The sequence below is a fragment of the Melanotaenia boesemani genome, chromosome 17, assembly GCF_017639745.1.
Source record: "Melanotaenia boesemani isolate fMelBoe1 chromosome 17, fMelBoe1.pri, whole genome shotgun sequence".
Classification (NCBI taxonomy): Eukaryota; Metazoa; Chordata; class Actinopteri; order Atheriniformes; family Melanotaeniidae; genus Melanotaenia; species Melanotaenia boesemani.
The window spans coordinates 1,843,757-1,858,501 of record NC_055698.1 but is presented as its reverse complement, the minus strand read 5'-3'; the positions used below and the strand labels follow the sequence as shown (position 1 = coordinate 1,858,501).

General features: G+C 42.8%; 1 protein-coding gene across 2 annotated transcripts in view; it reads right to left on the bottom strand.

The window, feature by feature from the left end:
• Window positions 1-14,745, bottom strand: part of phf14 (PHD finger protein 14) — a 114,116-nt gene that overhangs the window by 79,120 nt on the left and 20,251 nt on the right. For both annotated transcript variants that reach the window (XM_042012349.1, XM_042012350.1), the window contains exons 5-11: window positions 11,156-11,315; window positions 10,368-10,479; window positions 8,431-8,568; window positions 5,995-6,141; window positions 3,695-3,965; window positions 2,451-2,557; window positions 32-127 (exon numbers count right to left, since the gene is read on the bottom strand). In XM_042012349.1, the coding sequence (XP_041868283.1) occupies window positions 32-127; window positions 2,451-2,557; window positions 3,695-3,965; window positions 5,995-6,141; window positions 8,431-8,568; window positions 10,368-10,479; window positions 11,156-11,315 (1,031 nt within the window). The remainder of the gene's footprint in view (window positions 1-31; window positions 128-2,450; window positions 2,558-3,694; window positions 3,966-5,994; window positions 6,142-8,430; window positions 8,569-10,367; window positions 10,480-11,155; window positions 11,316-14,745) is intronic.

Here is a 14,745-nt window from a genome sequence, read left to right as displayed (position 1 = left end):
AGAGGAGAAGATGGAGGGAGTGTGACGGTACCTGACCCAGGATCCCTCCCAGCAGAGTCCACATGGCCTGGCCTTCACCGCGCAGTTCCCCGTTCATGTTCAGCAGCTCCTCCAGGAACTCACAGAGCTGAGCAGGAGAGAAGACAAGAGAACTTCAGAACTTCACGTCCATCACAGAGACGCATATTTAACTTAAATGTTAGTTTAAATTAACTTAACTGCTAACAAACCAGTAACTAAAATGTAATAAATCCTCCTGAATGACCAGCAAAGCAAAAGACTCGACAAAGAGGATTATCTTTAAAAATCTAAAAACAATAACTACAGAATAATTTATCTAACCTCAAATCAGAGTGATGTCTGGAGGAGGAGTCTGGAGTTTATAACTAAAGCCTCAGCACTGCCCAGTTTAAATGGTGTGTATGGATTTTTACTGGTCTGCACTGGTACATATCAGTCATACTCTTATGGCGTTTCTCCACCGGCATTTTCTCCAAGGCCAAATCCATATAAGAGCATCTCAGCTGTGCAATTAGCAACACACACTCCATTAATAACACTTAGCGCACACGCAGCACACGGCTGTACGCAACATTAACTCTGTGCCCATCTTCTCTTCCTCGTGTTGTCACTTCACAGAGGTCACATGTTCAGAGAAGATGCTCAAACTGGCCGGTCATGGAGCTCAGAGGCTGCTAAGCCATCACGACCACGTCATGACACACACACGGAGCACATTTCATTTCTGTTTATGGACGATTGATTCAAATACCATCTGGAATTTAAACAGGACCTGGTTTGGCTTTATGTTTCTAACATTTCACTTCTAAATAAAATAAACTGGTCACCAGTTGCTTCCAGCATGAACGTGGATCTCAGCTCTATCCTGTACTTTCTGCTCCGTGAGGATGATGTCATGATGACGTAATCGCTGTGTCCTGTCACTCACAGCCCAATCACAGCGAGGACCGGATCAAAACTCCAACACCACCAGCATCAGGGGAACCTTCTGGTCGGTCCAGATGATCTAAGTTTGAGCTGACTGACTGAACACATGAATGCAGCTCCAGTGGAGCATCTTCTGATGCTACTTCCAGCAGGATAATGCACCATGTCACAAAGCTCAGATCATCTCCACCTGCTTTCTAGAACATGACGATGAGTTCACTGGACTCCAACGGCCTCCACAGCCACCAGATCTCAGTCCAGTAGAGCAGCTTTGGAATGTGGTGGAACGGGAGATTCTCATCATGGATGCAGCCGACAAACCTGCAGCAACTGTGTGATGCTGTCATGTCAATATGGAGAAAACCTCTGAGGACGGTTTCCACCACCTGCTTCCATCTATCACACCAGGGACTAAAAAGGGGGTCTGACCTGGTTCTAGAAGGTGGACCAGATAAACTGAATGGGGGTTCTTGTGGGTGCATGCTGCTGTTTTACAGTTTCAGGAATATTCTATAATATTATAGGGGGGCAAGGGTTGGAAGAATATATTAATAATATATGTAAACAAAGTCCTAAAAGCATCAATTTCAATTAAAATTTGGATCTTTTTTTTTTTTGGATAGCATCATACATTATAAAACATATCATATCCATCCAGTTAATGTTTACTTGTTTGTTTTTCAATATCTGTACTGTTGTTCGTCTTGTCTGATGTTTCTGCAGCTTTCTTCTTCTTTTATTTTGGCACATCCTGATAGCCTAGATTATTTAGAAGGAAACCAAAATATTTTTATATGTCCATGTGTATGTTTTGTATAAAGTTGTTTACTTTTATTGACACTAGTTTTGGTTGAACTAATGTTAGATGTCCTTATCCCCTTTTTCTCTGCATCTACCTTGCATAATGTCTTTTTTTTAATAAGCTTAAATAAAAGAAATTCTGGATCCTGAATCATCTGTAAGACACTCTAAAAAACTAACTTGTGATTGTAACCTCCAAAGCTGTGTTATTCTAAAAACAAGTCAGACTGTACCATCCTGGTTATTGTAATAAAGTAATAAAAATATTTGGTTTGACTCTAACTAGGAGGACTGTTTACACAAGGCCGGGAAGTAAATCAATAATAGTTGTTTTTATGGAAATCTGGATCGTTTTCTCCATTAATCTGCACCAAACTTGTCTCTGGGCTTCCGTAGCTAACAGAGAACTCAGCCCTCTCCCCGCCTGTGTCCCAAACAGGAGGAGCTCATTCCCATAAAGGCTCCCAGTCATCAGTTATCAGGAACTGGTTTGGTTTTGTGACCTCAGATCCAGAACAAGTCGAGACATGTTGTGAAATCAGACAGAGAACTGAAGCAAAGGGTCCATGTGCGGGATGACGACTCTGCTGCTTCAACAGAAAAACCTTTCCAGTCTCTGATCCTTCAGGAAGCTCCTCGGCTTTGATCTGAATCACTGCAGGTTAGTCCAGTACGAACATCTGAGCTGGAGAATTGCTCACCTTGTTGTACTCCACGTGCAGCTTTTCCTGCTCGTTCTCCAGCTTGTCTTTCAAGTTCTTCTGCTCGGAGATGTTGTCCTGGATCTGGATCATTCGCATGTTCCGCTCTGAATAACAATGGGACACGAATCAATAAAATGATCCCAATCTATGTACAGGAAACAGCTCATGAGACGACCAACTGATGGCAGATATGTTCTCAAGGTTACAGACGTCGTTCCACTTATGTGGGGAGAAAATGTCTTCATGAAACACTTAGAAAGTAGCCGTACTGTACACCTGATATTCCTCTGGATCCAACATACACAGATTACACATGCTTAAACAAAGGAAAAATGCATTTTTCATGCTTCAGATAGATATCAATAAATGAGAAAACATGGAGCGAAAGACGAGCAGAAGAGGTGTTGGTGGCAAACATGCAGATAAGCATCACATTTTCAGCTCAGTGCTTCTGCTCCAGCAGCTCTGAGGGAGCAGATAAAGACGGGAAAACCAAACTGCTGCTTCTCTGAACGAAGGCCGATTATCTCCAAATGACGGGGTCAAAGGGCACGCTGAAGACAGCAGCTGCCACGGTAACCGCACTGCTCGCCGGCTTCTAATTGAACTATCTTGGTGGATGTTCTTTGTTCTTTCTTTGTGCTTCTAGTTTGTAAAAATGACAGTGAAACTAAAACTGCATGACAAACACTTGCATTAGTTCCACTCATTAAGAAAATCTCTGCCTTTATTTATAAAAAACAGTTAAAGATGTGGAGCTGGATAACAGTGAGATAAACTGAAGCAGTTTTTACTATATTACAGCTTCTATCTTCAAACTCTGTGCTCATCATTTCCATTAAACCCACTGCATCTATAATCGGTCCTCCGGTTCTGATCCATGTTACACAGAGCCCGTCAGCCAATTAAAACACCCCATTTAGAGGATGGTGTGTTAATCTGATGGGTCATTTGGGGAAATTTGGCTTTAATTAGTAAAATCAGTCGTTTTTCTCCACCCACAGACACTGTTTGACTGATATGACTCTGTGTTTTCATTCAGCTGCTGCTGTACCCTTCTTTGTCCATTCGTTTATGGCTAATAAAGCACAAGCTTCCCTCGGAGCCAATGAGAAGCTTCCAGAGAGAAAGTCTTCTCATTAATTAAACACACTTTCCTACTTCACAGTAACGGCTGCAAACAGAAGGAAATGTTTTCCTCTCACTGAGACTCAACGCCTTATTTATTTTTCTTCTTTTACCGAGGTAGTAGTTGACAAAGTCCGCAGTGAGGGCGGGCTGCTTGTGTTTCCTGCGGCCGTCCATGCTGGCGTTGGCATCGGACGTGTCCACGGGGAAAATGTCGGTGCTGATGCCCATCAGTTCCGCCTTTCTCATCAGCTTCCTGATGGCGGAGGCGCTGGAGGTCAGAGGGCGCGGCAGCTTCTCTCGGGGCACCCACGCCTGAGGACGGGTGTTCCTGGACAGCTCTGCCTTTGCTCTGTACTGCTGCAGGCGGGTGGTGATCCGGGCCTGCAGATGGGAAAACCACATGTTCACACATAGCAGGGGTAAGTATATCTGAGGCGGCCCAGTTAGAGAACAATCTTAAAGCAAACATCTGGAAGATAGTAATGTCTAAATATTTAGTCTGATTAAGCAGCCTAGCAGTTGTATCAACATCTGCATGTAAGCAATACCTGACTGTTGTCAGGGAAATTTACATTCTGATGACTCTCATGTACACTACAACGTTTGGGATCACTTTCCCATTAAATCCAATGGAAAAGTGATCCCAAACTTTCGAGTGGTAGTGTACATTTAAGTTGATATAAATATGATTATACATAATAATGCAAAGGTTAAGTTTCATCTGAGAGTCATGTCGTAACCCAGTCTGGCTCCAGGTGAAGGTTAGTTTAGGCTGCTTCCAGCTGTGTTAATGCATGCGCTGTGCATGCGCTCAGCACTACCAGGGACTGGCTGAGAGGGGTGTGGGCCGAGTCAGAATGAAGGAAAACCAATTTCTGCAGACTTGTACTCTGTTGAACCAGTTTTCCTGCTGCGCATATTAAGTGACATATAAAAACTGCAGCTTTATGGATTTATTTCTCACCGATGGTTTTATAAAGAATTTCTACAACACTGTCTAATCAAATTTATTTAATACAATTATTAAAAGCCATTTTGACAATATTTATCATGTGAACGTATATTTATGACTGTTTCCGCTGTCACCTGTGCAACTAATTACTCCATCTTGTATGAAAAACCACACCTGGCTGGGACTGGCTGCACTCGGCCACACCTTCCCCACCTGCTCCCTGGTTCGCTGCCCTCTGGACCAATCGCTGCGGCTGCTTCCTGGCTCCACAGGTGAAAGGGCATGGCCTCCCTGCATTCAGGGGCAGCTGTGTTCTGGCTGACAGCTTGTCCTCTTTGTTCAGACTCTGTGATTTGTGAGATATTGCTTTGTGTCTGACCTCTCAGGTCTAGAGTTGAGCCTTTAAGACTTTTTGTTTAGTAATTGTTGTTTTTGGAGACTGGGCCAGTTAGACTTGGGTATCATTTTACAGTAGTTTTTGCCACCTGCCTCCTGTTGTGTTGTGTTTTGTAGTGGGTGCAGTCATTTTGGTTTTTGTTTGTTTTGATTTGTACCTTCGCTAGTCTGGCTGTTTTTCATTTGTTTAGTCCATTCTGTGTTATTTGGTTGGTTGATTTGAGCAGCACCACCCGCCCATTTGTTTCTTCGTGTTCACCTGCCACATGGGACAATAAACCCCCTTTAACTCCACTTTACATCTGGACGTCTTTACTTTTTCTTACTTCCTCCTTCACCAGCTGAGCCGGGTCGTAACAATGACTAAATTATGATGTTCTCTTCCTTATGAAATCTATGTAGGGCAGCATTGCAAAATCAGAGAAAAAAAAGTGAAAACTGTTCATGTTCGGATAGTTTAACTGGAGAAAAATAAAGAGGAAAAAAAGAATTAATTTCAGCGTTTCTGCTTGGCATCTTGACTCAACGTTCTCAGCCAACTTTACAGATAAATCTAAACAACTGAGCAGTTTCAGAAGTTCACTTTCTTCCCCTCTTTTACTCAACTTCTTTCCCAGTAAGTGAACTGAGCTCCAGCTCGTCCCACCTGGATTTAAACCTGGTGTGATTCTATCATGTCAACATGGAGCAAAATCTCTGAGGAATATTTCAATCACCTTGTTGACTCTATCACACCAAGATTTAAGTCAGTTCTGGAGGAAACAGAGGTCTGACCTGGTGCTGGAAGGTAGGCCTGATAAAGTGTAGATGATTGCTGATGCAGTGTTGACTGCAGCTCACTAAAGTTCATGTAAACTCATGTTAAGAGCATTAATTGGTTGACTTGTCTGACATCTGACCCAGAAGAGGGTCCGGTGGACGAGCAACATCTTCCTGTGGCAGGTGGTCATGAGGAAATTCATCTATGGAAATCAGTGTGTTCTCTAGGCTGTCAGTCAAACACACCACATGTGTATGAACACACACTAATCAGGAAGTTGGAGGAAGATGAGGAAATCATACCTGAGCCTCAGGAGTCAGCTGTTTCTCTCTCTCCTGCAGAGAGACCTTACAATAGGACTGTAAAGCCAGGTAGTTCTTCCTTTTCCACTTCCTGTCGAAGCGGTCTGCATGCTGCTTGCAGTACGCGAAGAAAGGATCCGCGATATCCTGAGCAGAAGAACACATTCAGTAGCTGTTAAAATAATTAGTAAAGAATGGAAATATGTTTGACTGCGTTAACCTTTTACAGCTTGGGTCGTTTCATTTGTCACTCAGGAGAAAAATGACATGAAAACTGAAGCCGAGCTTCGCTGCGGCTGCTTTCCTGCACTCACTTTGTTCCATCAACCTTTCAGGAACATTCCTGGTGGATCAAAGTCAATGTGGATGGAAAATAACCTGAATTCTTGTTGTTCATGGAGCAGAAGTGATTATTAATGCCTCATCATCATCTGAGTAACACAAATATCTGGTGGTTTAGTGTTTACTCAGCTTTCAGACCCACATCAAGCGACTCTGCAGCAGTTGGGAGTTTTGGATCAGGGCCAGTTTGGACAGCGTTGATGGGAACACCTGGACTGAGGTGTCAGACATGAGGACTGAACAGGATTAACAGCAGGATTTAATCGACAGATAAAGCTGGATCTAGATTTACCCAGTCTCAACTCTACACACCGCATTGGTTCCTGCTTGGTTTTAAACAGAGAGTTCAGACTCAAAACGAAGTCAGACATCTCTGAACTGAGAGCCAGGTGCTTACTCAGAGTTTTAACTACTGAACGAAGGTGGACAGGGGGCATGGGACTGGGAAAATGTAGCAGACTAATGTGACAACTTAGGCTCTTGGAAAAAGTCTGGTCTACACTCCAGACCACTTGGTGGCAGCAACGCACCAAATCGTTTTTGCTAACAAAAAAAACATAAAAGAAGAAGAAAAACTGCAGAACAGAGATCAGGGAGGGAGTTGGAGAAACAGGTGACTGGGATGAAAGAGAGTTTTTAAGAAGAAAGATGAGCACCTGCCTGGTTCCCACCAGCAGGAAATGCAGCTAAATAAAAAGACATATCAGCCCTGGACTAGAGGAGATTGAGGCCCATCTCAACCACGTAGATGGAAAGCTGAATAAATTAAATGTCCAGCGTCAAGCAGAGTCCCACACGGGTCCAATTATTTCAACCCGAACCCCCCCACCCGCCTCACACACCCGTTAAGATATTACCAAACAAACCATTACTCCCGGTATTCTCCACGCCAAATCTGGACCCACCCCGTTGATACAGAACCTGAGACCTGAACCGTGACACGCATGTAACACAGTACTGATCTCCGGTGGTTTATTATCAGCTGAACTGAACATACTTCAAATAACTTGCATCATATTATCTCTCTGAAATGTTGCTGCTTACGGCGACACGTTTTTACCAGATTGCCAGCACCTGCTTCAAACTGTGATCTTTGTTCTTGAATCAAAATTGCAAGAAAGGAAACTCTGATACTTTGGAATACTGTTATTTAAATATCCAAAATACAACACGGTTATTTAATACCTATACTTAAAGAAAAATAAATACTGTTCTCATCATGATCAGCATGTCAGAGTCCAGCTCGAGTTCATTTTTTGCCAAAATACCTTTTTTTTGTTATATTTACCAAACTTTGTTGAGCCCATACAACTTGCCATTTATTTATTTAATCTTGTATTTTTTTATTTATTTGACCTTCCTTTTTCATTTTCTCTCATGTATTCTGTCAACCTGTTTTAGTGACATTTTGTCTCCACAATGTAAGGCTTAATAACCGTGAGAATCTTTATAGATATGTAGATATGTAGTATAAAGTGGGCTTTGGTGGATTTAGCTCACCACTGTGACAAAAAAAAAGAAGCAATTTCTGATTTTCAACATGGCATGAGTAATAACTTTGTTGTTTATGCCTTAATGTGTGAAAAAAAGGAAAGAAAATCCCAGAGATGAATCTTTTTGCATTAATGCGTTAATTCTGACATCCGTAATTAAAACTTAGAGACCTATAAGGAGTGTTTGTGTCATTTAACACATTTAGAGTGTTGGGAAATTAATGCAGAAATATCTTGACTATCGTAAAAATCACGGTTACTTCTTTGACATCCGAAGTGAGCAAGCAGCCATAAGTCAAACTGGCTGATGCACTTCTTTCATTTCTGTTGTTTTTTTTTTTTTGTTTTATGCAAATAGGAAACAAATGAGTGCCTCTAAATCTGGTCATGGAGGACGAGAACTTCCTTGAGTTTCAGGAATTGAATCTTCCTGAGTTTTGTTAGCAGGTGACAAGGAACCATGACACTGAGCAGAGGCTGGCTGAAGCTTCTGCAGCTTCCTTAGTGGAGAGCAAAGAGCTGAGTAATGAGACGAGGCTCCGAGTTTTCCAGCCTGTTCCAACATGTTGCTGCGAAGACAAACTGCTTTTCCAGCCCTCACCTCCTCTGCTGCAGCCTCAGACAGAAGCCCCTCCCTCTGGGCGCAGGTGACGTGGAAGTAGGACCGGCACATCCCTGCGTCGCAGCTGATGCACACGCCGGTCCTGGCAAAGCGGGCGTCCTCACAGAAGCTGCATTCCTTCACAGAATAAACACAACAACATGAATTCAACGTTATTTTTCGTCACAAGTGGCTTCAGCTCCGACTGCATCCAGTCAGACATGGAAACAAACATGTCGTCTCTTTTTCTCCCCCAGACTGACGGGACTCTAACCCTCCTCTGCACATTTTGATGCAACACGCTGAAAATTATTCACCATCTTTTACAAATTTTTTTTTTTTTTTGCCATTTTATCACCAAACTTTCTTTTTTTATATTTTAGAGCCCTCCCATCCAGGACACCAGAACATCAGAAAATCTCCCAGTTCTGAAAGATGAAAACATGCTGACACAGACTCAGGTTTGTTTCATCATGTCAGGTTTCTGTCGCTCTGTCAAACGACACTTTATACTTTATACACCTGACTTTGTGAGCGCCCGTGCGCCCAGGGACTCTGCATGTCCTCATATTGTCCCTCATTGTTGGACAGAGTGATGTTTTGTCCAAGTGGACTTCCTGATTTGGGGTGGAAGCCATGGATCCCTGCTTGCTCCTCTTCTCTTTGTACTTTCAGGAAATTCCACCTCTGGATTTCTCTGTTCTTGTTTTCTTTCTTTGGGATTTGTACAGACTTTGTGCAGTCTGACACTTGAATGCAAACATGTGCATGTGGTCCCTTGTTGTTGTCCCATTCTGAGAACCGCTCCTGCTCCATCATCCCACAAAAGAATATTACATCCATTTTCTATCAAAATGTGTCAAACACAATAGGAATGAAGGCACTGCTGCATTCACAGCTAGTGTTGTGCACAGATGCATTAAATTAAATCTTATTAGCACATTGTTAGCAAAAGTCCTACTTGAGAAAAGTTGGATTTCTGAACACTGAAAATAAAAAATACCTCATAAAACCTGAAAAAACTCTGTCATACACACAAATATTTTTTATTTACAGTTTATGTCATTTCATATATGTTCACCAGGGTAAATAGTCTCACCACGTTAACCTGCGATCATGTGTCAGAAAGGATGCCCCGCCCCCAGATCAAGCTTGATATGACTCACACATCTTATTGGAATGACGTTTAATTATTCTTTAAACATCTGATTGGTTGATATCCTTTAAATTTACGTACTCTGGTCTGTGAAACTACACTTTACACTTTATTCATATACATTTTGGCGTTGCTATGCAACCAGAAACACTGCATGTTCCATGTACTGCTGCTGCTGTCTTTACACTTGTAAAAGAATTTTTTTCTCAATGACAATGAAGGTTGAATAAAAAATAAATATATTCTCGGCATGGTATTAAAAAAACTTTCTGTTTCCCACAAGCCAACAGTGTGCTGTAGAGCAGTGGTTCCCAAACTGGGGTCTGGGACCCCCCAAGTGGTTCCCCTAAAGATCACAGGGGGTCCCCGAGGCTTTGAACGTTCAGAGCTGTTGTGATTAATGTCCACACACTGTCCCTATTTTAGAAAAAATACATGAATAAAGTAAGGCTATTTGTTGTTATTTAAATTTTGGTTTTATGGAAAGACGGGTCTCAGCTAGAACACATTATTTATGGTGAGAATTTCACTTTGAAAGCATAAAACCAGCACGAGGTGGGGCAGGGGGTCCATGGCCTTTTAGTATTTGCATGAAGGGGGTCCTGGAGGAAAGTAAGTTGGGAACCACTGCTCTAAATCCATCATCTTCAGTAGATGTGAGCATCCTAAATTTTCGTATGAAATTTTATCCTCTTTTTTTGGCCTCTGCAGGTCAACAGCATGTCACCAAATCACAGAAGATCCGAGCCAACATGAGTCGGTGTGGAAGATGAGAACTTGCCTTGGCTCCGTATTTTGAATAATTCATCTCTGTGAGCGTCACCGGCCTCAGTTTGTCGATGTCTCCAAACGCCACTCCGGGGACATAAAGTGCACAAACCACGTGCACCCATCTAAAAACATGAACAGAACAAAAACATGTAAAACACCTTCAAATAAAGACAATAATCTGGAAATCTGCCTCTTTTTGCTGCGATTTCATCGACCGTCATGAAGCTGATTAAAACATGTGGCTGTGACTTAATTCTGCGCCGAGTTAAGGAATAAAAAAGCTTCATATTATAAAATTGGCTGCAGAGAGTTGCTAAGAGACTTCAAAAAGAAATGAAGTTGGAGATTAATGCAGCCCCAGATTCTGGCTACAGTTTGGTGTGACAGAATTTCAAATGCGGACTTTAGGGAAAAGAATCCGAAGTCCAATATAAAGATATCCATCTCCAGCAAGCAACCGCTTCACAGTTTAATTTGCTGTGTTTTTCATGCTCTACTGAAGTAGTAAATTCGGGTGCAGCCTGGCTGAGGAGCACTATCAGCGATAACGTGGCTGAAGTCTCCATGCTTCACATAACACACTCTTTTCTCTCACTCCTTTTCTTCCTCTATCTCTTCTCTTCTTTCCATTCCTCCCTCTCTCATTCCTCTGAGTTCTCTCTCTCCTCCCTAATCCAACCTCCTCAGCTGTGAATATACAGTATGTATAATTTAGACGGCGTTTGGCTGCTCGGGCCATTAAAGAGGTGTTGTTTGTTACGCCACCGCCGACTGGGTCAGTGTGCCTCAGCATCTCACCTCCCGGCGTCCGTCTCTTTGAAGATGCCATCTTGGTTGGGGCACAGCTCGCAGCTGGGAGTCACTCCGTTCTTACAGGCGTCGCAGAACCACGGCTCGGTCGAGTTCTCCGAGGCCGAGCTCATTATGGAGTCGCTCTCGCCGTCCACGCCGTAGCAGCCTGGAATCAGAGAGCAGCACGGCCGTTAAGCAGCGTTCAGGGATAAACGGTGTTCATTAAATATGCCATCAATCATCCTGATTTCATTAACCTCTTGAGCCACAGGCGGTTTCTGCTTTAACGTGATATAATAAATGATTTCACTGTAACTCCAGACATCTTGGTATGAAAATGAAGCTAACACTGAGATTTCTTCAGAAATAGAAGAATCACCACCGATGGAACTGTGTTAAAGGACGGAAACAAATTAAGGAATTTTTCTTCGTCTAAACTTGGTTTTGCATTTTGCTGGTCAAGGATTCATGGAGCCGAAGTGAAACAGCAAAGTTTCAGAGGCTGTAGTAAAGGGATAGCTAGGTGGTTTTAAGTGAGGTCCCCAAAACAACTACTGACCAAGAAGGAAAAAAAAAACAGGAAGAAGAAAATCTGGCTCATTGATTGGCCAGGACTGAAAACGTCTCGTCCAGCACAACAATAACCGTCAGGTTTCTATTTTTACTTCCTTGTTCAAACCTGATCCGATTTTCACCAGAATCCGTCCCGTCTGAGCAGCAGAAGCACACAATCTGAATTTTAATTAAAAACATGTTTTTCTCTGACGGAAACAGGTTTCTTATTATCTTACATTATATTCTTATTTCTTATTATCAAAATTTATTTATTCCCAGTCCACCATGCTGACCTTCTGCACCTCCTCTCTTTGCTTCACTTGATGCTTCGTTTGCTTTCACACTGGAAGAGAACCGAACCAGAAGACCCCGGTTTTCAATAAGACCAAAGTTTGCTTCTTGGGTCCTCATCACAGTAAGAATAACCCTTCGCACTACATTAAATGAATTATCTGTGGAAGTGGACCAGGGCTCGGACCAAACAGATCCAGCGTGAATGCAACTGCTTGAGTGGCGGCAATGTTAATCTAGAAGCAGCGTCACTGGTTGACACTTCTGTAGGATTCAGGACACGTTTGGAAATATCTCTTCTTCTTAAGCTCTTCTTGTATTAGTGTTGTTTATATTCTATAAAACATAGTGATGCAGCTATGGAGAGTACGTTTGAATCTCACTGCATGGACACGTATTAGCATGAGGAACCAGGAAGTTTGGATACACAGATGTAAAATTTACTCAAATGCATCATTTCACAGCACAAAAATATAAAGGCTTATCATGAGAATGCCCGATGATGGCGTTTACTCATCTGTTGATGTCTCATAAGTTTGGTTTGTTATGTTCACGCTTCTTGGATCCTCTGAGAAAATGGGAGTGAAAGAAATAATCTAGCAAAAAAACCCTGACCCTGTTACCGTCTGGTCCAAAGCTGTCAATCTTCTGTGGCACTGCAGCAGCACAAATTGAACAGTTGATATATATAAAAGAAAAAAAGAAAAAGAAATTAGCCCCAGAGAATCAAGCAGAAGCCAAGGGAACACATTTTAATGCTGTCCTCTTAATTTTCTGAGGTTGCCTAAACAATTACTTGGCTGATTTGGTTTCTATGGCAGCTATTACACCAGGCAAACGTGCTCTTCACTACCAATGAGGGCAGCAATCAGTACTCTGCCTCCGCTGGGGAGATAACACTCCAGCTCCTAATTCAGTCAAGCAGCCTTCAGGCTTTTTGAGCAATGGGAAAGACTCACAAATCAAAAGCTGAATGTTCTGCAGGCCTGTCACTGGATGCCACACTGGGGAGGCAAGCAGCCCATCAAAATCAAACAATGCAGCAGACAGAGTTGTTTATTCAGCTCTACACTTTGTTTGGAGGCTCCATGTCCGTCTCTGATTGAAGGACCATCTGCTGTGTGTCATGGTGAATAGCTAATTCTGAACTCTGCTCTGTAGAGGATTGAGGGGGGCCATATCTTCCTATCATTTTAGTTTCTTCTCAGTGGGGGAGTTAAGTCCAAGCGGGAGTCAGTAGTGGAAAAACTACTGCTTATTTCCACCTCCAGTATGAGAGAAGGGCAGCGCCTCATCATTTCTTTCCTCTAATATAGATTGGTGTAAAGTGGCAACGCTGGGCTCTGAACCCTGGACCTGGGAGTCCTGAGCGACCACCATGCTGGTTTAACAGACTTATGGATGAACTGTGGCACAAATCTGCGGTGTTCCCTTTGAACTGCGGTACTGAGCTCGGACAGTTAAGCCACGGGTTGCTGGCTAATATGAGTTAAGCTGACAAAAAGTGATGACTACAGGATAGCTTTCTAATCCCTGAGGGAAAGATTATCCTCGTCAGAAATGACGAGTTTGAGAGAAAAAAAACAGTCGACTGAACTGAAAGAAATGCTTTTACCTACAGTGAGATTTAATATAAAACGGTATCTTCTAAACAATTAGGTGGGAATCTGTTCAGAAATGAGACATTTAGTTTGCAACCCTTAAAATGGTTTCTTTGTCTTTTTGGTTGCTTTGTTCTTTCTTTTTTCTCTTTACAATACACTTTAGCCTTTAGTGTTGGCATGTATGTCTCATTATTATTCTTCTTATTCTTTTTTTATTATTATTAATAATAACAATAATAATAATAATAATAATCTTGAGTCATTGGTATTTCTCCAGGTTCTCGTGTTTCTTTTTCCTGATATTTCCATGGTTGAGGATGGTTACATCCATCACTACGGCTTTCCTTTACTGCTTATCCATGACCACAATGTCCAGTTGGCTGTCCACCACCATTTTTTCAGTCTGTATCTGGAAGTCCCACAGGATCTTAACCCTCTAATTCTCCACCACCTTGGGAGGTGTTTCCCATTGTGACCTAGGGGTCTCCAGTCCATATTCTGCACAGATGTTTCCGTACACTATGCCGGCTACTAGGCTATGGTGTTCCATGTACTCTCTGCATGCCAGTGTCTTGCACCAAGCTGTGAGGTGCTGAATTGTTTCAGGGGCCTTTTTGCACAGCCTGCACCTGGTGTGGTAGACCTGGGCCTCGACTGCCCTTGCACTCAAGGCTTGCTCCTGTGCTGCCATGATTAGCGCCTCTGTGCTGTCCTTCAGTCCAGCCCTCTCTAGGACTTGTTCATATCCGCCACTTCAGCTGTCTGTCGGTGGTACATCCCATGCAGGGGCTTGTCCTCCTATGATGGTTCTTCCATTTCATTCTCCTCCAGGTTCCACTGCCTGAAGCATTCACTCAGTGTTTCATCCCTTGGGACTATCTTCCTGATGTATTCATGGAGCTTGGATGTTTCGTCTTGGATAGTGGTCCTGATGCTCACTAGTCCTCGGCCTCCCTCTTCGTGCTTAGTGTATAGTCTCTGGACACTGGATTTAGGGTGGAACCATCCATGCACGGTGAACAGCTTCCATGTTTTAACATCTGTGGTCTGAAGTTCCTCGTTAGGCCAGCTTCTTATCCCAGCTGGGTATCTGAGCACTGGCAGGGCATAGCTGATAGTTGCCCGGATCTGGTTCTTGCCACTGAG